Source organism: Cydia pomonella, chromosome 14 (genome assembly GCF_033807575.1).
Source record: "Cydia pomonella isolate Wapato2018A chromosome 14, ilCydPomo1, whole genome shotgun sequence".
Classification (NCBI taxonomy): Eukaryota; Metazoa; Arthropoda; class Insecta; order Lepidoptera; family Tortricidae; genus Cydia; species Cydia pomonella.
Window position 1 is genome coordinate 4,574,902 of NC_084716.1, and position 25,122 is coordinate 4,600,023.

The 25,122-nt window shown below is 35.2% G+C and overlaps 2 protein-coding genes across 6 annotated transcripts; one reads left to right on the forward strand and one right to left on the reverse strand.

Moving 5' to 3' along the window:
• Positions 1 to 174: 174 nt before the first annotated feature.
• LOC133525237 (uncharacterized) lies at positions 175 to 6,681 on the reverse strand. Of its 2 annotated transcripts, none has more exons than XM_061861529.1 (3): positions 2,489 to 6,681; positions 2,273 to 2,350; positions 175 to 2,092 (listed from the first exon to the last, which is right to left on the reverse strand). In XM_061861529.1, the coding sequence occupies exons 1-3, from the start codon at positions 2,858 to 2,860 to the stop codon at positions 1,550 to 1,552; spliced, it is 993 nt and encodes a 330-aa protein (XP_061717513.1). In that variant the 5' UTR covers positions 2,861 to 6,681; the 3' UTR covers positions 175 to 1,549. The 2 variants fall into 2 exon arrangements, with proteins under 2 accessions (XP_061717513.1, XP_061717512.1); XM_061861528.1 differs by having other exon boundaries at positions 2,273 to 2,359.
• A 4,906-nt stretch (positions 6,682 to 11,587) lies between these two features.
• Positions 11,588 to 19,989, forward strand: LOC133525234 (uncharacterized). 4 transcript variants are annotated; one of them, XM_061861523.1, is made up of 6 exons: positions 11,588 to 12,064; positions 12,552 to 12,697; positions 12,807 to 12,977; positions 14,133 to 14,729; positions 14,812 to 14,968; positions 15,967 to 19,989. In XM_061861523.1, the coding sequence occupies exons 1-6, from the start codon at positions 11,998 to 12,000 to the stop codon at positions 16,449 to 16,451; spliced, it is 1,623 nt and encodes a 540-aa protein (XP_061717507.1). In that variant the 5' UTR covers positions 11,588 to 11,997; the 3' UTR covers positions 16,452 to 19,989. The 4 variants fall into 4 exon arrangements, with proteins under 4 accessions (XP_061717507.1, XP_061717510.1, XP_061717508.1 ...); XM_061861526.1 differs by lacking the exon at positions 14,812 to 14,968; XM_061861524.1 differs by lacking the exons at positions 11,588 to 12,064; positions 12,552 to 12,697; positions 12,807 to 12,977 and having other exon boundaries at positions 13,065 to 14,733; positions 14,777 to 14,968.
• The last annotated feature ends 5,133 nt before the right edge of the window (positions 19,990 to 25,122 follow it).

Genomic DNA, 25,122 nt, shown 5'->3' on the forward strand with positions numbered 1-25,122 from the left:
AGCAATTATGCTTTCCTTTAAAGTGCTTCCCTAACTATTAAAGGGTAACAAAATCAGTACTTGCATCTTGGTTAGAAAGATAATCAAAATAATAATTTGGAAACTAAAATAAATTCGATGAGGTAGTTTAAACCATCCTTGATTTATACATTTTGTGCTTATTATAAAGGAAGAAGTAAAAATCAACAATAACTAACTATTTAACAGTATCGTAAAAACAAAATTATGACAAATATGTAGGTAATCATGCTTTCCATAAAGGTGCTTCCCTAACTATTAATTACCTAAAGGGTCACGATATTCAGTACTTGGATATTTAAACATAACCATCCACTAACAGTCTTTTCACATGATCAGTACCTAAGGTATTCTAAAAGTAAAAATCAACAATCTCTAAAAGCCTCTGTAACAGTAAATTAACTCACAATATGATCAAAAATAAATCAACCATTCCAAAAAGTTTTTCTCGCAACATCGTAAAAACTAAATTTGTTTTGCTCTAAAGTGCTTCAATAACTATTAAAGAGCAACGAGATCAATATTTAGATATTAAAAATAACAAGCATAAATAATCAAATCTAACATAAGTCTAACTCCTCGTTTTCATGTGTATTGATTTCTTCTTCATTGACGTTATCATCAACAGCATCTACTTGAATAGTTTCATTTATATCGTCAAGTCTTGGTGACTAAATTGAATTGTTAAGCTGATTATCTTCTGTTGTTTTTTCTTTCATCATTTTTGCTCTTTTCTTTTGATGAGAAATTCTTAAATTTTTCGAATTATGCCTCTTTTTTGCGTTTCGGAGAACATTCTTAAGAAACGAATTACACTCTTGCATTGTAAAGCTTTCATCAGACATGTGGACTATTTTAAAGAAGAGATCTATCGTATTCCGGTAACTTTTAAAACATATTTTCGAGCCTTCAGCACAGTGGCGTAGCATGGGGGGGGCGGAGGGTGCGGTCCGCACCGGGCGGCACTTAGCCGGGGGCGGCGCTGCGGAGGTGTCAGTTAAAAAAAAAAAAAATTAATTTAATTATTTTTTTTTAATATAAAAAAAAAAGTTAATTTCTTCCAGTGTTTTTTTCGTCATTTTTTTTGTTACCAAATCCGGGTACCTATGCAGGTTCTATGCATGGGTGATGCAAGCACAAGGTTTCTCAATAACTATTATTTAGGAAACTTATTTCGTTTCAATGTTATTTTAAATAAATGTCTCCTTACGCATTCTTTGTACTTCACCGTAATACGGCAATGACAGACCGTCGTTTCACATGACTTTGAGTAAAAAGCAAGATATAAAAACAAGCTTGCGAATTAGCGAATTGCTGCAGCTGCCCCAATTTTTCGATTTCGCGGCTTCTCGTATGAAACTAGGCAGTATATACTAATATAAAAATGTTAATTTCACTTTTCAATTCAATAAATTATTCAATAAAACTAATAAAAGTACTCTTTTTACACCATGCCCAAATTTTTTATAATGGATGACAAAAATAAGAGGGCGGCAAATTTGGGATCCGCACCGGGTGCGAGTGACCTATGCTACGCCACTGCTTCAGCACGTGTTCCACCAGCCCACGAACAACCGGTCAAAAATTCCCGGTCAAACATACCGTCCAATAATGCATATGCATTATTAATTGCTCTGCCTTTTCCTTTGCCGCAAATAACTGATAATTGTTTTTTTATTTCTTGTTTTTTATGCTCACTCTTAAGAGATTCTTCGAAATCGTCAAAGCGTTTCTTATTTGTGATAGGTTTAAATATATTATCAACGTCCCGTTCACTTTTTCCTGTTAATGCCGCTACAGATATGCGTTGCATAAATTCATCTAATTGAGTAGATATAATTGCTAATTTCTCCAAAACTAATATCTGATTAGAACTCAGTACTACTTGATTATCCTGAATAGTAGCTAACTTAGAACTCAAGGCTTCAATCGACTCTGTCAAATTTGTGGGAATAAGCGCTCCAGCTTCTTCAGGTGGCAGAACTATAATTTCATAATTTTGCTCTCTTGGTTGTTGTTCTGTAGTAAATTTTGGCAGTGATTTTTCGGCGTCAACACTAGCGGATATATTCATCTGAAAATAAAGTAGATATTTAAAAATAATGTAACTGGGACAACAGTTGGTTGGTAGATAAGTAAGTAAGTATTAAGACTGCTTTAGCAGTTTGGAGATTTTTTGAATTGTAATTCATAAATTCACTCACACACACACTTCTTCTCATCTCATTATTAACTCAGGTTAGATAATATTTACCTGTCCATGTTTATAGTTTGGCAATGATTCAGCGGCTTGATGTACCGTAACTTCGGCCTCAACTGTAGGTTGATTCATCTGAAAATACTAAAAGCATATAAGAGACCGCAGAAATTTTCCGTTTTAGAGTTTTTCACTTATCCAGGTTCGACTGTATTATAAACTAATAATAATTAGGTATATTATTGCCTAACATAAAAATACAATTAATTTTACCTGTGGTTGTTGTTGGTCGCAAATACGTATTAAATTATTGAAATCCTTGTCCTGACTTTCATGGCTGGTTGATTGTAGATGCTGCTGTGTTTGGTATGTTGAAAGTACGTTTTTTGAAGTTTCCGTTTCAGTATCACTCAGATCACTCATATTTTTATTAATATTTGCGGCTTGAAATGTGGGGATGTCGTTTCTTTTTACAATGCAACCGGTAGATCTCCAGTTATCTTTTGGCGTTGATAATGGATCTCGCCGTAACTTCTCAACTTTGTGTAGTGGCCACTTTAATATACCATTACTTTCCCATACTGATGGCACAGTCCATAATAAAAGACGTCCATTTTCAATTGTCTGAACAATTTTGAATGACATAGCACTGAAATTAAAGTTTACTCTGTTAGCTATAAAAATTACACGCACATCACAATATTAAATAAAACAAAACGAAAGTCGCAACGCACGTCATGATAGCTCACTTCACAACTGAATCAAACTGGCTTGTACATTACTACTTGCGAAGACATTATTCCAGCCTTTTTGTATACTATTACGGTTTACAGTAAGGCTGAAATTGCATTACTAAGCAAAATTAACCGACCACTTATTTTTTAAGATTCCTCAAAGAAACAACTTTATATTCATACAATTTAAGTTCAAAATTGCTTTTCTTATTTCGAGGTTTGGGACTTCCCCGACGACAATTCAAGCATGCGAGCGAGAAGGGCAACTGCAGATAAATTTTAGGGACTTTCCCGAGCATAAAAGTGCTCACAGACGAAGTATAATCTATTAACACATCTCGTAGTGTTGTGGTTGTCTATCTATCTAAATAAAATAGAACCCATATAAAAATAACCCGACTGCTATAGCCGAAAAGAAAATCCAGTGTCCAGCGTAACTTGACCTCTAGTCAAAGCCCGAATTCCTCTTCGAAAACAGCATGACATGAGCCGAGCTGGCCACCATGATCACGCGTGACATTACGAACGCCCTGAGTAAAGTTCGTACACTCACCTTAGGGTTGTAAAAATATTTAGTTACAATAATAACACTCATCATTCGTAAAATGATCATAAACAGCAAAGTAAGCACAACCTCGACACCAAAAGAAACCGGTATTTAGTAAATGCTTTATTTTATTGTCAGGTAAAACAAAGTGAAACCTTCTTCGGTTTGAGTTATCGTTTGTGCTAAGGCCACATCCGTTACATTTATCTGATAATATAAAATGCGTTTCCTTCCAAGGCCATCTCAATTGGTGAAGTTGATTTAAATCATTTTTATTAAGAAAGGTATCAACATCCAAGAAGTCTGGCATTGTATTATGAAATAAGATGTTCCTTTAAAGAAAAATAATCATAATGAAATTGGGGTTTTTGGTCTCGTACGAAGCGAACCCTAAATCCTGTTATCATGGCGACACCTTGTGCTATAAATGTGGTGAACAGCACTCTAACTCGACTTTTAATAGAATAAGTTAGCTGTAACTGCAACTAGATTATCAATATGGACATTGGCATTAAAAACAATTATTTTAAGTATATTTAATTTTATTCGTTATTCGTTCTTGGTATGGTAGGATATAACGAGTTACGGGTGCGCAGAGAGCTATGCCTGGCAACATACATTTTTAAACTGCTCAGAGGAAAACTGCACAACAGTCAGGTATTGAGGTATGTGAGCGTGTACGTGCCCGACGGGTATGTGTGGCGCCGGCGTCGGCCGCGATTGCTGGCCGAGCCGCGCGGGCGCACAAATCTGCTCGGTCTGGCGCCGCTGACGCGCGCTGTGCGGACCCTCAATAATAATGGCGGAGAATATTGACATATTCTCATGTTCTCTGAATGAATTCACAAAGTCAGCACTGTATATATTATGTTATAGATTTAATGATATATTTTAAATTGTATTTTTATATATAAGTAGTTACACTATTGTCTTAGGTTTAGTACCTGTAAAAATAGTTGTAAGTGTGGGAAATAAAAATAAAATAAATAAATTAGTCGTCAAATTTAAGAAAATAGGCAGTGCATGAATGTTTTTGTAAAAATGCCTTTGGGTTTATCAATAAAGCTTGTTTCGCATGATGTTTTGGAGTAGCTACACGAACAGTTAAAATAATCACATTGATTGCTCAAAAACTTGATAATATGGAATTACCTTTGAGATGTAGTTTAATTATTGTTTTACAAATATTATGCAGGTAGCACACGCTCGCTCGCACACGTTGAGAAGAAAATGGTATAAGAGCCTCCCTTAGATCGTTTACAGCACTTATTAGTCGAGTAAAAGCATTCTATTCGCTGTTATAGAACTAAAAAGGCGAATAAAAGCAATTCGGCTGCTATTATAGCACACTTTATCTGTATAATAGCAAATCAATTGCGTTTATTGAACTAAATATCCTATATACGCATTTTGGTTGCTCTTAAAACACTCTTAATGTTTTCTGCCACTTTTACTCAAATCTTACAGCATCTTTTTGCTGCTTACTCAGCGCTTATTCCACTTTAATAGGACTTTAGTCTGAATAATTTGCGCCTTTTTCGCGTCGAGTAAACGTTTACAGCACTTGTACTCGACTGTTTTAAGAACTTTTATAGAACTTAAAGCGAAAACAAGAACGTGCTTTCGACCATTATAGCACGTTCATTTGCTGCTTGGGTCGCCTCCTCCTCAAGATTTATGTTAATGTGGCTTGTGACTTCGTGACGATTTATGTTTGATGCGCCATCCTCGGTGTAACTTTTTGTTGCATGTATTGAAGTTCGGCTTGGACTTCTTCGTATGTTAATTATATTATTTTCATAGTACTCGGCCTATCTGCTGACCGCAATTCCTCATCAACGGCATCTAAAAAACAATATATGGTATATGAATACAATAGGTTTATACCTATTGTATTCATATACCATATATTGTTAGTTGTTGTTCGTTGTTGATTATTATTAATCAACAACGAACTGCTTACGTAGGTATGATATTATTAGGGAAATCATCATTTATTCTCAATAATAAATTAAATTAGGTAAGGTGAGTTAACAAATAATTACTCAAATGTAGTTTCACTTATTGGAAAACAGGTAGTTATAAAATTTAATAGACGATTCTTGGACTTAATTAAATAATGTATAAAATGCTCCTTCCGAATATCGCGCTTGATAAATAGGGTGAACCCAATGCTGCCCGTTTTGTTGTCATTTTCCGCCGAAGATATAAAAGGTACAAAAAATAATTATAATGGTTGTTTGTTGTAAGCTGTGGAATGCTGAATGTCTGTTGCTGGCAGGTAGAACGCACCAAGATCATGTCTATTAACTGGATTATTTACCTGTCTTCCTGGGTCAATTTGTGGGGGCGTCAGAACACGATTTTGGGATGCAAAATTTAAAGCCGGTGGAGGAGTCACATGTTTTTCCTCTAAAGTTTCCGATGGAAACACATCATGGGTGCTTGCTACATCTTCGAGTACCGAAGGCAAAGATATTATTCTAGTAGCTTCAAGTAGCAGCTTGTTGTTCAAGTAGCAAGGATGCTTCAACTTGTTTAATTTCGATCGGATTTAATGGATTTTCTGTAACAGAAGCTGGCTAAAAATCAGTTTCTTCAAAAATGAATCGGTTTGTTTGGAGCAGGCCAGTTGTCTTAAAACCGTTTATTGCATTATTTGTTGTTGCTGCTTTGACATAAGCATCTGCAAACAGTTTGGCTACGTCATTCTGATTAATTAGATAGTGGCGACACACGCGGCGAGTAGTGAAGACTGCGCAGGGATAAGCGCTGTATTAATAAAATATAGCTGCAGAGGCGACACTTGCGGCGAGTAGTGAACAGTTTCTCCGGTTTGGTAGTATGATGTCAGTAAAACAGATTAGTTACGTAGTTATTATATTCTCAGTTAGATGGCGCTTTCACACTCACTAAGTTTTGGGGTATTTTTATGAATATTTTGTTAAAAGTCTTTTATATAAACACTTAGGTATTAAAATAATGTTAGCTGACCTTATTATTTTTTCACTTGTATGTAGTTTTTCTTGTTGTTTTCTTCGTAACTTTTGAATGTACGTAAAATCCGTTACAGAATGTTTTTTCAATAATTCACGTTAATTAGTTAATATTTTAAAGCACCTCCAATTGTTCATAAACTTCGATGATTGCTTCACTGTTTTTTCACTCTTAAAGTCGGGTTAACCTGGTTTTACATTTTTAATGACAAAATAATCACAGAGCTGATGTAAACACGGGCACACTAGCGCCCCTGTCAGCCTGCTGATTCTGTAATTTTAAAAGGTTAGGCACCCTATCCGTGATACTATTTAAATCTTTGGAGTTGATATGACCTAATCTATAGTGTAACAGCTCCTCATCAGTAACTGTGGAGCTCAAGGCTTCTTGCCCAAGCAAGGATCTTGAGCTCTCCCATTTGCGCGAATTACTATTCCTGATCAACCAATATGTACCATTAACTAATGCAGCTGCTGCTATACGTTTACCCTTGAGATCTACATCACAGTCATCTTTATGAATTGTCACAACATGATCACTTTTAATTAACTCGCTTATGAAATTAAATTATTTAAGCAATCTGGAACATACAATCACATCTCTTAACATTAATTTTTTATCGACAAGGACTTCTCCCTTACCAAAACATTTCATTCTATATTTACTAGCTGCTATTATATAACTAGAACATGGCTTGAAGTTAATAAGTTAGTCCTTTTTGTTAAAAATATTCAGTGAAGCGCCCGAGTCTATACACATCACATCGCTGGGAACGGCCGCCAGAGCTGTTGCAGAGAGAAAATGCTCCACAATCTGCGAAGTGCTCCTCCGTTCACATTGGCCCGGCTTCTTACAGAAATGAAATCTAGCCTGCGTATAGTCCTTTTCATTGATGCAAGCGCAGTTACCTCATCCGACGACCTCCTGGACTCTTCCCGAAGAAGCCTAGCACGCACAAGCTCACTAGTCAACGTACTTGTCATGTTCATGGTCTCCGGGTTGGACACGAGCGAGTCATACTCTGAAGATAGCCCGCTGAGCGGTATCTCCGCAACTTCCATCTTCTATTGTCGTGCCTATGTCGGCCAAATGTTGCACTAGCATTGTCGTGGCTTCAATGAAGTCTGATATTGTAGAAAACGTACCGTAGTCAATCCGATGCAGTTGTAGGAGTAAAACACGATGAACCAAGCCGGAGTCTTCAAGTACATCTGCTAAGCTTTTCCACGCTTATTTTGCAGTCTTGGTGCAACCCATTTTTATCATAAGTGGTGCTGCATGCACTTCAAAACCTAAAAGAACCTGTTGATAAATGGGATATGTTGCTCATTTCTATATTATCCAGAAAGCTAGAACAATATACTATTCCATTTAGAGAGAGACCCAAAAAGTTTAGGGGTCGAAAGTTTGACCACTCCATACTGTCATATTTGTACAAACTCTTGTGTACTGTGTTCACTATGCAACGTGCTCTTCTATGGACAATAAAATAACTTATTATGATTTATTGCACTGCACATTTAGTACGACTCCTGTTTTCGATAACCTGGACACTGAGTATGGTTGTTGGCAAACCTTTTGTTCAGGAAAAGTTTGCGCAAATTTGCCTCCTTAATCTGGACATATCTTACAGCATCGTCACCATATTAATGTCGCAATGATCTGAAATCAAAACATAACCTACAAATATTGCATAAAACGAATTACGTTTAGCAGATTTATAAAAAAAAGCTGTTATATATTATATTGTTTACTGAGGTACTTACGACGGCGCTTTGAGAAGAAGAAAAGGAGATTTCGGTTTTTGACTTTACGCATAGTTTGCTGAGTTCAGTAATTTGTGTCCTGCCACTGAGGTATGACTTAATTAGAGAAGATTAACGGTTTTCGCTTTCTTTGGGGCTCGTTCGTTAGCAAAAGTCCACAGTTTTGACTGATTTTTCGTCTCTGGCGTATAATGATGGATCCACGTTTCATCTACCGTCACAAATCGACGTAAAAATTAATTAGGATTACGCTTGAATTTGGCTAAGCATTGCTCGGAAGTTGTTTCACGAAATCGTTTTTGATCGGCTGTCAGCAAACGCGGCACCCATCTTGCGGAAAGCTTTTTTATATTTAAAATATTATGCAAGATATGAAAAACTCGTTCAGATGAAATGTGTCCAGTCTCAACTATCTCACGAATCTTCACTTGACGGTCATCCAAAACAATATCGGGTTAACCTGGTTTTACATTTTTAATGACAAAATAATCACAGAGCTGATGTAAACACGGGCACACTAGCGCCCCTGTCAGCCTGCTGATTCTGTAATTTTAAAAGGTTAGGCACCCTATCCGTGATACTATTTAAATCTTTGGAGTTGATATGACCTAATCTATAGTGTAACAGCTCCTCATCAGTAACTGTGGAGCTCAAGGCTTCTTGCCCAAGCAAGGATCTTGAGCTCTCCCATTTGCGCGAATTACTATTCCTGATCAACCAATATGTACCATTAACTAATGCAGCTGCTGCTATACGTTTACCCTTGAGATCTACATCACAGTCATCTTTATGAATTGTCACAACATGATCACTTTTAATTAACTCGCTTATGAAATTAAATTATTTAAGCAATCTGGAACATACAATCACATCTCTTAACATTAATTTTTTATCGACAAGGACTTCTCCCTTACCAAAACATTTCATTCTATATTTACTAGCTGCTATTATATAACTAGAACATGGCTTGAAGTTAATAAGTTAGTCCTTTTTGTTAAAAATATTCAGTGAAGCGCCCGAGTCTATACACATCACATCGCTGGGAACGGCCGCCAGAGCTGTTGCAGAGAGAAAATGCTCCACAATCTGCGAAGTGCTCCTCCGTTCACATTGGCCCGGCTTCTTACAGAAATGAAATCTAGCCTGCGTATAGTCCTTTTCATTGATGCAAGCGCAGTTACCTCATCCGACGACCTCCTGGACTCTTCCCGAAGAAGCCTAGCACGCACAAGCTCACTAGTCAACGTACTTGTCATGTTCATGGTCTCCGGGTTGGACACGAGCGAGTCATACTCTGAAGATAGCCCGCTGAGCGGTATCTCCGCAACTTCCATCTTCTATTGTCGTGCCTATGTCGGCCAAATGTTGCACTAGCATTGTCGTGGCTTCAATGAAGTCTGATATTGTAGAAAACGTACCGTAGTCAATCCGATGCAGTTGTAGGAGTAAAACACGATGAACCAAGCCGGAGTCTTCAAGTACATCTGCTAAGCTTTTCCACGCTTATTTTGCAGTCTTGGTGCAACCCATTTTTATCATAAGTGGTGCTGCATGCACTTCAAAACCTAAAAGAACCTGTTGATAAATGGGATATGTTGCTCATTTCTATATTATCCAGAAAGCTAGAACAATATACTATTCCATTTAGAGAGAGACCCAAAAAGTTTAGGGGTCGAAAGTTTGACCACTCCATACTGTCATATTTGTACAAACTCTTGTGTACTGTGTTCACTATGCAACGTGCTCTTCTATGGACAATAAAATAACTTATTATGATTTATTGCACTGCACATTTAGTACGACTCCTGTTTTCGATAACCTGGACACTGAGTATGGTTGTTGGCAAACCTTTTGTTCAGGAAAAGTTTGCGCAAATTTGCCTCCTTAATCTGGACATATCTTACAGCATCGTCACCATATTAATGTCGCAATGATCTGAAATCAAAACATAACCTACAAATATTGCATAAAACGAATTACGTTTAGCAGATTTATAAAAAAAAGCTGTTATATATTATATTGTTTACTGAGGTACTTACGACGGCGCTTTGAGAAGAAGAAAAGGAGATTTCGGTTTTTGACTTTACGCATAGTTTGCTGAGTTCAGTAATTTGTGTCCTGCCACTGAGGTATGACTTAATTAGAGAAGATTAACGGTTTTCGCTTTCTTTGGGGCTCGTTCGTTAGCAAAAGTCCACAGTTTTGACTGATTTTTCGTCTCTGGCGTATAATGATGGATCCACGTTTCATCTACCGTCACAAATCGACGTAAAAATTAATTAGGATTACGCTTGAATTTGGCTAAGCATTGCTCGGAAGTTGTTTCACGAAATCGTTTTTGATCGGCTGTCAGCAAACGCGGCACCCATCTTGCGGAAAGCTTTTTTATATTTAAAATATTATGCAAGATATGAAAAACTCGTTCAGATGAAATGTGTCCAGTCTCAACTATCTCACGAATCTTCACTTGACGGTCATCCAAAACAATATCGTGAACTTTCTTCACGACATCATCACTGGTCACTTCAATCGGCCTTCCAGAGCGTTCTGCGTCATTGGTAGTGGTAAGTCCAGAACGAAATTCTGTAAACCACTTATGTACCATTCCATGACAAGGAGCAGATTCCCCATAATATATTTTTTAACAGTTTTCAGACTCTTTAATAGTTTTTCCTCGTAAAAAGTAATGTTTAATTAACACACGAAATTCGCTTTTCTCCATTTTCCAACAATTTTCCGATCGTATTTGACATATATGCCTCAACAACTTTTTTATTGCCCCGCCTTTAAAAAAATAAAACTGCCTGCTTTTTTTTATACTACGTCGGTGGCAAACAAGCATACGGCCCGCCTGATGGTAAGCAGTCTCCGCACTGAAAAAATATATTTTTAACCGAGGACCTTTTTGGCTCGGTTAAATTCATATCGGTAATTTTTAATAAGACTTAACTAAAAATCTTTAAGTGAACTTGGCATGGAGTAGACTTGTGAATATTGTTAAATATTCTTAGCTAAAAACAAATAAAACACAAGTCATTTCCAAATAACTTAATTTGTAAATTCAAACATTTTTGAACTTGATTCGAAACTACTAAGTCGTTTTGTCAACACACAATAAGCATGCTGTTGTTGATAAACAAGTATTTCAATCGGTTGCTTTTTACAAACACTTTTATTTCAAACTAAATGAGTTAACTCATTTGATTCTAAACTGAGTGTTTATTGATTTTAATCGAATAATATTCGTTTCATTTTTACAAACCATCTTATTTATCAATACATGAATTAACTTATTTAATTTCAGTCAAGTTCCTCATTTCCCTTTAAATAAATAAATTTAATCGCTTAGTCCTAGCAAACTACCTTATTTAATAGCAACCGGCTAGTGTCATTTAAATTAGTAGAGTAGTTAATCGGTAGAAAACAACCGAGACACTTATTTCAAAACAGCACAACACATCGATTATTTCGTTCATTTTTCTCGTTCACTCGTTCATTTGTCCGTCAAACCCCGCCCGTGTCTCATGTGCTCGCTACGTGCTCGGACATACAAACTTACCCGCTAGGACGCCTTTTATTATTTTATATTCTAGTTCATCTATGCGTGCTCGCGTAAAATAGGCTAGAAAAGTGTGTGTAAAATAAGATTAAAGTGTGGTGGTGCAGATAAAGTAAAAGACAAGACAGTAAAACACAAGAAGTCCCGGGACTTGCCCCATAAAGTGCACCCCGACCAAAATGGATGAGGAGGTCCGAAATTTATTAAAGGCGTGGAATCTCGATGCTTATATAGAAGTATTCAAAGGTAAGTACTTTCTTTGTTTTTTCATCTTAGGTAAGCCTTAACATTTGTTGTTACAACTAGCGACACGAATCACGAGTTCTGACCTTGAATGCGCAAAATACACTTTTCATACATCGTCCATCGTTTTAGTACTGCGCATATTCCCTCCACTCCAACGGTCAAAACTATCGCGCCGCTAGTTGTATTCAATTGTGGCCATGCGTAGAATTCTCCCGGTAGAACTTACTAGAAAGACGCATGTCCGGGAGCATCGTCATTTGTTTATATTTCTGAGAAGACGACTAGTCGTGTGTGGCGTAGAGGTGAGATGATCTGACTGCCAACCCACGGGTCGCGTGTTCGGTCCCCGCACGTTGTAAACGTGGGCTTAAATTAACATAAATATAACTCAAGTCTTACTGCTGTCGCCAGGGCAGAGGGGCGGGGGGGCGCCGGGTTCCGACGAGCTAAATAAGATATTCTTCTAATTTTATAATTTATATTGCAGATAATGAGATAACATCTTTATCACTGCCCCTATTAGGGGAGGCAGAAACAAAAGATTTGATTCCTAAAGTGGGGCCGAGGTCAATATTTTTAAGAAATTTGGAAATATATAAAAAAACTATGCACCCGGACTGCCAAAATTCAACTGTAAGTTGGTGCCTTACCTTGGAAAAGGTTTGGTGTTGCCTGTGTTTTATTTTGCATTCAAGCTTTGCAGTCTTTTATTTCCCTACATTTTGAATGCTTTAATTTGCAGGCATGTGAAGATTTTGATATATCTATAACAGATCTACTGCATTATCCGCTTGAAAATCAAGCGGGAACAAGCACACCTACACCGAAATCTCCTATTCCAATCGCTTCGAGTTTACCGAACCCAACTTTGACAATAGCAGTTCCTGCTGACAGCCAAATAATTGATGTATATGTATGTATTTTTATCTTTTCTTTTGCATATTTCAGTATGATAAATGTAAACTTTTGAGTGACTAAATATCACAATGACTATTTTACAGGGATGTACATGAATATTCCTCAAAACTGAAATGTTTAATTTAATTACCATGAAATATTTTCATTAGTGAGCACAAATCAAACAAATCTTGTGGAGACGACTCAATGATGAAGATGATTACTTTAATTTATTTTATGTTGACCTAGTGTGATTCATGAAATGAGAATTGATAAATCCCTTTAGTATAGTTGTATAGAATTATGATGTTGGTTGTTAATTTTATTATGTACCTGGGTCAGGCTGGCAATTTTTGTACTTTTTCCTTTTGGTTTTAGCCAAATAATTATATGCTAAGACTAGCGTTTGCTCGCGACTTCGCCCGCGTAGAATACCTTTTTAAACACTGAGATAGTTTATCCAATTCAATACATTATTGTTTCTTCAAACAAATTTCAATACCCACATTTCACCCCCCGTTAGGGAATGAATTTTTCAAAATCCTTTCTTAGCGGATGCCTACGACATAATAGCTATTAGGGTTGCCACCCGTACTTTTATAAAAAGTATTGTACTCTTTTTTAGCTTTGTGTACTTTATATTTTACGAAGCACTACAAGTACGCCAAAATACTTTATTTACGACCTTTATTCATTAATTATATTTTTTTAAGCGAAACATGCAAATTTTGGAAATTTCATATCTATATTCACCAGGAAAATACATTTGACAATGTTCCTGAATGCAACCTTAAGAAACAATGCTTCCATTAAGCTTATCAGAAATGAACTACTAGTTTATTTAAATTTGTGCATGCCATGCTTAGAAGCTATAAACATATTTCAAGCTGATAAGAAACTGTTAGCCAGTGCGAAATCAAACAAAAAATATGTATTTAAAAAAATACAATAAAATACTTTATTTTTATGCCGTGTACTTTTTATTTTTGTACCATCAGACGAGAAATACTTTATTTGGGGCGCAAAAAGGTGGCATCCCTAATAGCTATGTGTATGCCAAATTCCAGCCCAATCCGTCCAGTGGTTTGAGCTGTGCGTTGATGGATCAGTCAGTCAGTCACCTAAGCCTTTTATTGATTGTATGTTACTGAGTTCAATTTTTTTTTTTCAGGATTTAAAATTGCTATTAAGTAGCAGTCTAGAAGGAAAAGGTCTTCTTAATTTGGACAATAACATCCCATTAGAAAACGCATCACGACAAAGATTGGTTAGATTAATTGGTACAGCAATATTAAGGGACACTCCAGATAAATTGATTAGAACTACCGTTTATGCCAATTGGGCCAGAGAAATAGTACGAGTATTTCCATGTGAAAAACCATCTGTGTACTTTCACAGTAAAATTGTAGAGTCTACACGTGGCCTTATCACCAGATTGGCTGGCAAGTTGCCTGATCAAATACATAATTTGAAAGGGAAATATCGGGAATCCGGTGTAATTGAAAAACGCAGACGAATTTCAAGATCCTCTGATACATCAAACCCATCTTCACCATTGCTACGCTTACCTGAAGAATACATTCTAGAACAAGAGGAAGATATCCCTGATGCCATTTTATGGCTGAAAAATTCCAGTGAGCCTTGGTCAACCGTTTTACAAAAGTGGACAGAGACAACCCGAACTCGCTTAAACCTTTCCAAAGAATTATCCATATCTCAATATTTTAAGGAGTACCCGGCTTTGAAGAAACCAACTGGATATGTATTAGTAAGTATCTAGGTATATAAAAAAAGTACCTTAAAGTTAAATTGAAGTTATTTTTTGACTAACATTATGACTTTGTTCTCAGCTGGAAAAAGACTTTGAAGAGTTATATGCTGGGAAGTATACAGATATTGTTGAGAGTTTTGCTCCTTTAAAAGAAAAAAAAATTAAACTGGCCGAGAAGAAAAACAATGCTCACAGCAAGGATACAACTCTAAATGAACTTCTCAGTTTGAAAGATTGTAAGTATATCTACACTATTTATTTTCGTGTATGGTGCAAAATGTCCATTTTCATTACAAACATTTTGAAAAAAAAGTTTTGTTTATACATCTTTATTACATTTTCTTAAACCTTATTAAAAAAAATATTTGTTTTTAAGCTAAAAACATGTAAAGAATAATTTGTAAAAAATATGTATACAACATAAAAACTAAAAAAATATGTATAAAAAGTAATTATATTTTTTTAACATGTATAAAAATGTAAAAAAGCATTATTTTTTTGAAGAATGTATAAAGAAATGTAAAAAATAGTCTTTCTTTAATATTAAGAAAAATGCATTTTAAAAATTAACGTTTTTGTTTTAAAAAATATTTATGCTTGTTCGATTCATATTTAAATGCTTGTTCTGTTCATATTTAAGTCATTTTACGATTTGGAAATTTTGCAACTTGGACATTTGCTCGCGTTATATAGCCAATGTGTTAATCCAGGACCTTATCTATCTACTTACCAAATTTCATCCAAATCCGTTCAGCCGTTTAGGCGTGAAAGCGGAACAAACGACCAAACATCCATCCATACTTTCGCATTTATAATATTAGTTAATTAGTATGATTATTTTGCCTATCTTAAGCTGTTAAAATACGTTTATTTTCTGTATATACAGGGTGTCCCAAAACTCGACGTCAACCTTTTGAGTGCTGATAGGCTAGGTCATGACTAACCAGAATATCACAATATGACCTTAATAAAAAAATCGTTAGTTTTCGAGATATTCGCATTTTTATTTTTAGATTTTGTATGAAAAACATCTTTGTTGGACTTTGAGGACAGTTTGTAAAAAAAAACATAATACAATTAAGTCAGCCAGATACAACAAAAACTTCCTCATTTTATCAGCTTTCCAAAAATGTAATAAGAGTTAGAAAAATTGAAAGTAATTATACCAAAATTAACGATTTCGTTTATTTTAATATTGGGACACTGCAGTGCTAAGAAAAACTTTTTGTTTCAGCATCGGAAGAGAGCTCCAACATTGCTTGCATGTTATTAATCCCTACACTTTTGGCTGTAACAAGTATACGGTTAAAAAACTGTCAAAAAAAAGTCTGGCGGCCATCGAAAGCCGAAGTCAGGGAAGGATTCATCACACACGTGAAAAATGATTGCGATGTGAGGTCAGTTATAAATGCTAGGAGAGAAAAATTTAGGCAATGGGGTCTTACAGTACAACCCTTCATTATAATCGTGGGTACATCTCTTGACACGATTAAATCTTATTTTGTAATTATCGATGAAGTGTGGTACGATCTTCCTAACATTTTGTCTGTTGTTAGTGCATGTTTTAAATTGATCTGGGTAGTCAATGCCCAATATTCAGCAGAGTGTCTTAGTACGTGGATGTTCATTCAGCGCGCGTATTTTAAGCTTAATACTAAATTTGATACTCAATCAACATCAGCTCATACCCTGTTGGGAGAGCTGGGCATTGATATATGATATACTTACATAAAGAGTTTTAATATTCAAAAAGAAGAAAACCTATTTTTAATTGCTTAATACACTTCAGCAGTTAAGGAAAGATTTGTTTGTTGTAAGCGTTTAGTATTACTTTTTTTTTTAACATAATGGTTATTTGTTTTATCTGTAGATATGCCGTAGATATAAAGGCATTTAGGAATCATTTAAAATTTAAACACAGTAACCGCACTATAGCGACATATGAGTGCTGCGAAGATGACTGTAGGAGGTCATTTCAAATATATAGTTCTTTTAAAAGGCACTTAGAGAAATGTCATGTATCTAAAGAACAATGCTTGCAGACATCTAATATTGTAGAAAATAACGATTTCAATTCGCACGAATTGCCGCCATCAGACAATGTTTTAAATCAAAGCAATGTAAACATACCCTCATGTTCGGTTTCTTCTGAATTGTCATACTCTTTACAACAAACAAGCTCAATCGATAACGTTATTTCCACATTTATAGCATCACTTTATGGTAATACATTGCTGCCCAGAAATGTAATTCAAAGCATTGTTAATAATCTAAGTGACTGTCTAACTTCATTGGTCCCAGTAATAGAACAGAGTGTCAATAAGGTTTTGGTTGAACATTCAATCAGTTCGACTGGTATTTTAAAGAATTTAACTAATGAAGTACAGACTGCAGTAACATCTTCATTAAACAATTTTTTGACCGAACGTAAACGTTTGAATTATTTTTTTGAAAAAGGGTCTTACATTAAACCTCACCCTGTGTGTATTGGACAACGGCTTACTGCAGTGAAAAGTCAAGGAATAACACGTTTGCAACCTGTAGACTGCCATGAACAATTTATTCCTCTAAGAGAAACTCTAAAAAAAATTTTATCTCTAAATAATGTATTATCTGAAATGTTACAGTACATTGAAAGTTTAAATTTAAAACAGGAAAAAGAAAATTTTATTTAAGGTACATATTGGAAAGAGAGAATGAATCACCATGACGACAGGACAGTGATTCCTTTATTTATGTATTTTGATGACTATGAGACCGGAAACGTTCTTGGGAGCCATGCTGGTGTACATAAATTGGGGGCAGTTTATGTTTCTATTCCATGTCTTCCTCCCTGGCGCTCTTCTGCTCTTTCCAATATATTCTTAGTTTTATTATTTCATTCATCGGACAGGATTTCTTTTGGTAATCACATTATATTTCGTCCAGTTATAAACGAATTGAATTATTTAAGTGAAATTGGTATATCCATAGACATTCCAACTTACAAAGGAAATATCTACTTTGAACTTGGTTTGATTCTGGGTGATAATTTAGGGTTACATTCAATGCTAGGACTTGTGGAAAGCTTCTCAGCTAACTATTCATGTAGGGTATGTAAAGTAACTAAAACTGATCTAAAGAAACAGTGCTTTGAAGATGAGACTCAGCTACGCAATAACGATATGTATATTGCAGATTTGGCTTTGGGTAATGCAACTTTGACAGGTGTTAAAGAAAGATGCGTTTTTCTAGACGTTAAATACTTTGATATGTTTCAGCAGGTTGGGGTTGACATAATGCATGATGTTCTGGAAGGTGTAGCAAAATATTTATTAAGTTTTATGTTATTAGAGTACACTCGGAGGCTTAATTTGTTTTCTTTATCTGTTCTTAATGACAAAATGTCATCAATGGACTTTGGACCAGATTCTAAAAATAGACCATGTTCGATAGAAAAAGATCATCTGATTCGGGGTACATTACGTTTATCTTCAGGGGAGATGTTAACTCTTTTACGATTCCTGGGAATAATGATTGGAGATTTCGTGCCGAGAGAAGACTTTATTTGGATTTTATATGTAAAATTGAGAAAAATTCTTGACATAATTCTTAGTGCAAAAATTACAGTCGGCACAGAAGATTTGTTACAAGTATTGATAGGTGAATTTAATGAGCTATATATAAAAATAACCAAAGACTGTCTAAAACCAAAATTTCATAATATGATTCATTATCACTCTGCTCTTGTAAAATACGGACCTATTTCTTCATTATGGTCAATGCGATTTGAAGGTAAACATAGACATTCAAAAATGGCTGCGAAAGCATCATGCAATCGTGTTAACCCGACTTTAACTTTGGCTATGAGACATCAACTTCAACTAAATGAAATATTTCACCGTGGCAGTCTAAGTGATGTTCTAAAAGTAGAACCTAAGAAGAAAGTTTCGCAGTCAGCCACAAAGATTGTTCAATCAAAATTACATTTAGATTCTTCCAAATCATTAATAAGTGTGAATTGGGCTATGTATTCATCTGTACGTTATGACATAGGGTGTATACTTGTACATAGCGTAAATGATGATGAGTATCTTTACAATTTCTTAATTGTGAACCAAATTTACCTATACGACGTAAATCAGTTAATTTTTTCGGGTACGTTGTTAGATACTGTTGAGTTTGATGATCATTATTATGCATACCATGTCAAAACTCCTGACCAAGTTGTCTATTGCACTGTATTTTATGAATCCTTACTTTCACCGATTCCAAATGCTAAGAGTGTTTCACTATATGGTAAACAGTACATAGTTTTGAGAAGTCCCTTGTAATTTTTTTTTTATTGTATTGTTAGAGATGTAAAAAATATTTTTATCACCAGTGATAAGTTTCAAGACACCAAATGTCTTATAACCTGCTGAATTTTGATCCGTGGTATCCGGTAATATGTACGTGGTATCGTACGTACGTGTTTGTTGTCCTGAAATCTATCAAATAAAATGGCTTTGTCAGCTGATCCCAAAAATATAGTACATGAATGCATTACAGCTACTGGTATTCTATAAATCAATCAGCAAATGTTAAAACATGCTAAGTTTGGACTATTCGAGGTAGAAAAAGATTGAAAGCATAAGATGTAAAAGCTAAAGAAGTTTCGGTGGTTTGGATATGAGGATATTTCAAGTCGTTTGTATTATATATACTTTATAAAAATGCCTTCAACCATTTTCTACCTAGAGCAGTCCAAACTTGGCATGTTTTAACATTTGCTGTTTGATTTATATAATACCGATAGCTGTAATGCATTAATGTACTATGTGATTGGGATCGACAAAGCCATTTAATTTAATAGGTTTCAGAACTACAAATTTCAAAATTACATACAAAAAAGAAGACATTAGGTATATATTGACAAGCAAGCGGCGCAGGCGCAGAGAGTTTGGGCACGTTATATCAAGCATTATTCTGAACATAATTGCAAATTTTCAGCCGGTTATGGAAGATTTAGTGTCTAAAACTTTATAATCCTACACTATAAGATTCTTTTTAAAGTTGACCTAGATTAGATTAATTATTAATCCTACAGTATGATTACTTTTAAAGTTGACTTAGATTAGATTGATTATTAATCCAACACTATAAGATTATTTTTAAAATTGACCTAGATTAGATTGATTATAAATAAATGTGAAACTTATATGAAACTAGAGGTATTATATGAAACTCTTCTATGTATCGTTTCGTCTAAAGGCAAAAATAAATCAGTGTCATTATACTCATGTTTGTTTGAAATTTCCAAAGAACCCCCGTTATTTTTCAGCAAAGCTACTCGGTAACTATAGCCGCTTTACAGCAATGGTCTCAGTAACTTAGTAAGTATTCTAAAATAATTTAAGTTCATAGGTATTATAAATAAAACTTGTATCTGTATGTAAATATTAATAAAACTTGTATCTCTATGTACAGATAGTTACTGCAACCAGTTCAACGGTAGCTGCTGCAATGTTATTCGGTAAATATAGCTATTATAGTTTATAGGGTAGTTATAGCAATGTTATTCAGAACACGACGAAACCAATTCAATTGTTACATAGATATACAGACAGTATTATGAATAAAAATTATTTAATGTATTATTGATAAAAAATTTGAAAGTACCTAAATAACGTTTAATCATAATATAGTCTGCTCCATATGTTAGGTTGTCTGGAAGAGATCGCCTATTGGCGCTAAGGCCGCCTTTGCCCACTGTATAGCTTAACTGTTTTTCTGTATTTTTGTTTCTGTGGCAATAAAGTGTGTATCTATCTATCTATCTATCACACTGTACCGATTGAATTGATTTCGCCGTGTGCTGAATAACATTGCTATAAATACCCAATAAACTAGCTGTATTTACCGAGTAACATTGCAGCAGCTACCGAGTGAATCTGTTGTAGTAACCCAATAAATTGGCTATATATACCGAGTAACATTGCAGCACCTACCGAGTAAATCGGTTGTAGTAACCCAATAAATTGGCTATATAACCGAGTAACATTGCAGCAGCTACCGAGTGAATCTGTTGTAGTAACCCAATAAATTGGCTATATATACCGAGTAACATTGCGGCAGCTACCGAGTGAATCTGTTGTAGTAACCCAATAAATTGGCTATATATACCGAGTAACATTGCAGCAGCTAGCGAGTGAATCGGTTGTAGTAACCCAATAAATTGGCTATATATACCGAGTAACATTGCAGCAGCTACCAACTGTACTCTGTTGTTACTAATGTAGGCAACTGTGTTATTATTACAGAAATATTTTTAACCAATTGTAACGGTTAATATTTAACAAGAAACAATAGCAAAGTTGACTTATTTGTTTTTAGCAACGAACTTTGCAGGTGCTATATTGACAAACACGCTCGGTTATTTTCAACAGTATTTTATTTATTTTTAACCTACACGTTTTTTCAGTGCGTAGCCTATGTACGCCTGCAACTCCAGAGGAGTTACATGCGCGTTGCCGACCCTAAACCCCCCCCCCCCTCGTTGAGCTCTGGCAACCTTACTTACCGGCAGGAACACAACACTATGAGTAGGGTCGAGTGTTATTTGGCTGCGGTTTTCTTTAAGGTGGAGGTACTTCCCCAGTTGGGCTCTGCTCTAGATCTGGAATGACATCCACTGGCTGTGCCCTACCACACAAAGCGAGATGAAATTCACAATGCCCATACCTCTCTTTTGGACGTAGTTTAAGGACGTACCGGGGTCCAAAATACCTGCTACCAAGGAGTTCAGAATTGTAATTAAGAAGTTTATATGTTAAAATGATTTTTGTTTTACATAAAGTCACTGACTTCTCAAAGCGCCGTCGTAAGTACCTCAGTAAACAATATAATATATAACAGCTTTTTTTTTATAAATCTGCTAAACGTAATTCGTTTTATGCAATATTTATAGGTTATGTTTTAATTTCAGATCATTGCGACATTAATATGGTGACGATGCTGTAAGATATGTCCAGATTAAGGAGGCAAATTTGCTCATGGTTAAATCAAAACATGTCCTGAACAAAAGGTTTGTCAACAACCATACTCAGTGTCCAGGTTATCGAAAACAGGAGTCGTACTAAATGTGCAGTGCAATAAATTATACTACAACTACAGTATAGGGCTTCTCCCGTCTCTGGTACTAGTTTTTCTCCTAGTCAGTTAATGATGAACAGAAATATCAAAACAAAAGCCATTGTTAACTATAAATATCTAGAGCCAAAGCTTAATAATAATGTAGAAAATCAGTTCCAAAGAACATCACATAGAAATAAGAAGTGTTGCAATAGTACAGCTAGATGTAAAAATGATTTTTATGTTGGACAGCATGTGTGGTTCAAAAAGAACCAAATAAAAAAATATGGTTACAAGGAAAAATTTGTAAATTTAATGGCTTTAGGTCTTATAACGTAGTAGATAATAATAATGTGGAATATACAAGAATCATATTCATTTCATATTCGATCGGCGTGAAGCTTTCTGTTCCATCACTCTCCACTATTGGTTGAAGGTCCAACTCCCATGGTTTCTTTCTTTTGTTAAAGGGGGAGAAAAGAAACAAATGTAAAATTTGTATTAGTAAGTGTGCTCATTTGATTAGAATAAACAAATTTATTACAATTTTGATTACAATTTGATTATTAGCTATTAAGCTAAAAGATTAAGTATTAGTAGTATTATTAAACTGAATATTGTAGAATTTTATGTTAGAAATAAGTACTTCTGTGTAATTTTACGATATTACAAATTGTTTTTTAAAATAAGGGGAAGATGTAGCAGAGTGTAAAGCCACCTTAATATATAGAGTGTGACGCCGCCTTAACAAAATAGTCGCTGACAGCTATGACATTGAGCCCGACACTTTCCGCTATTGACAGCTACACGTACTGCATCTCGCTCCTTTCCTAAAATATGTTACTATTTTTAAGTAAAGGATTTATATAAAATACACCACCATTGAAGACTCTAGACGTTGTTTTATTCATGAATAATGCAGATTACAATACGTTTGAGGTAAGTTTCCTGTTACAATTGTTAATTTCGGTCATATGCGTTTGCTTTACTAGACTATGTTTTGATGGTTTATGCTCAATATTCCTTCAGATTAACCCAAGCTAGAGGATTCATCACGTGGTGAAATTTTATGAAGCCTAGAACAAGCCATTTGGTAACCTATATTGTGTTCCAGCATCTTGGATCAAATGGCAAGATCAGCACTCGACAACAGTGCTGATGGTGTATTCTGATGAGCCACATGAAATCACTAGATCACGGATCGAAATCTACCAAAGTCCCCACGAAAACTGGACTTTGTTTCTTGCAGAAATCAGGTATAGCTCAGGTGAGATCTAGATCTATTTTTCAATCTCTTATTTTTTTAAGTGTTATAAATGGTTCATTATTTAGCTCATTCGAGTGTTAGATCGAATCTTCAACGAGATTCAGCGGAAGTTTGAGTGAAAGGTGTAGTTTGAGTATCTTTAAGGTTGAACTCTTGGATCTCTCTTGTTTATATATAGTAATAAATGTTTATTATTAATTTATTATTATTTTATTTATTATTAAAGCCTTTTTTTATTTCCATATCGTTTTTTGTTACATTGTGTTGGTTTTGATTCTAATCAAATTTGATTTGCTTTTAGTTCTTTTTACATTATGGACCCCTGTCGGGTATAGGCCTCCTCCATGTTTTTCCATTTGTCTCGGTCTTTGGCCTTGATTGGCCAATTTTCGCCGGCTATATCTATAATGTCCTTCGACCATCTTGTTTTGGGTTTTCCTGATTTTCTCTTCCCATGTGGTCCTGGCCACTTTGTGATTTTGCTGGTCCATCTTCCATCTGTCATCCTGGCTATGTGGCCAGCCCATCTCCATTTCTGCTTGAGTATAAACTCAAGTGCATCTATGACCTTTGTTTTGGATCTGATATGTTTACTATTAACCTTCTTCTTTAGTTTTATTTTTAGGATGCTCCTTTCCATAGCTCTTTGACAGGTTCTTATTTTTAGTTTGGTTTTATTTGTGTGCACCCAGGTTTGGCTGCCATATGTGAGGCAAGGTAAGATGCACGTGTCCATCACTGTTTTTTTCATATTTAGGCTGTAGTTTCCCTTTAGGAGCTCTTTGAAACTCCAAAACTTTCTCCAGCTGATATTAATTCTGCGATCTATCTCTTCACTATTGCTGTCGGTACTAAATGATATCCGTTTACCCAAGTAGATGTAGTGATCTACATATTCAAGTTCTTTGTTTTGTATGAAGATTTTTGTTTGTTCCCTGTTAGTCATAATTTTTGTTTTAGTATGGTTCATTTCTAATCCAACTTTACAACTTTCCTTGTTTAGGTCGTTTAACATTTGTTGTAGATTTTTAGTATTCTCTGAAAAGATTGCTATGTCATCAGCAAATCTCAAATGGCTAAGATGTTTATCGAATATTTTTATTCCAGTTTTTTCCCAGTCTAGTTGGCGAAATATGTTTTCTAGTACCGCTATAAATAATTTAGGTGATATTGGGTCCCCTTGCCTGACTCCTCTACCAATTGTGAACTCCTGTCCTCTCTCCTCGAGTTTTACTCTGCTAGTGCTATTCTGGTATATGTTCTTTAAGATTTTGATATACTTAGAGTGTATCTTGCAGTCAGTAAGAGCCTTCCAAATAGCGTTGTGTGAGATGCTGTCGAATGCCTTAGTGTAGTCAATGAATGCTATGTAGAGAGGTTTTTTATATTCCTTGTAGCGTTCTATCATTTGTTCCATTGTGTGGATATGGTCTGTTGTAGAGTATCCTGATCGGAATCCTGCTTGTTCTACAGGTTGATGGTCGTCAATTTGATTGGTTATTCTATTTAAGAGTAGTGCTGTGAAGAGTTTGTAGATGCATGCTAGTAAGCTTATTGGTCGGTAGTTGGTTATATTTTTAGGATCTCCTTTTTTATACAAAATTGTGATATCTGACGTATGCCATTGTTTGGGTGTTTCTTCTGATTGTATTATCATATTAAATAGCGTTGTCAGTGGTGTTGTAAGCAGTTTAGCTCCCATTTTCAAAAGTTCATTACTAATGCCGTCTGGGCCGGGACTTTTGTCTTTTTTTAGATTTTTGATATGTTTCAAAACTTCATTTTCTTCAATTGGTTGAATGATATCATACGACTCATGTGTGTTCACGTTTTGGGTTTCTTGCCCACTCGGAATGGTGTCAGACGGTTGTTTTTCATAAAGGTGTCGGTAGAAATTTGTAGCTGTATTTAAGATGTCTTTCCTTGTAACGGCTTTCTTCCCTTCGTCATCGAGTTGTTGGATCCAATTTTTATTATAATCAAGTTCTTTTAAACCTTTATTTATACTTCTATGTGATAATATATTTTTTT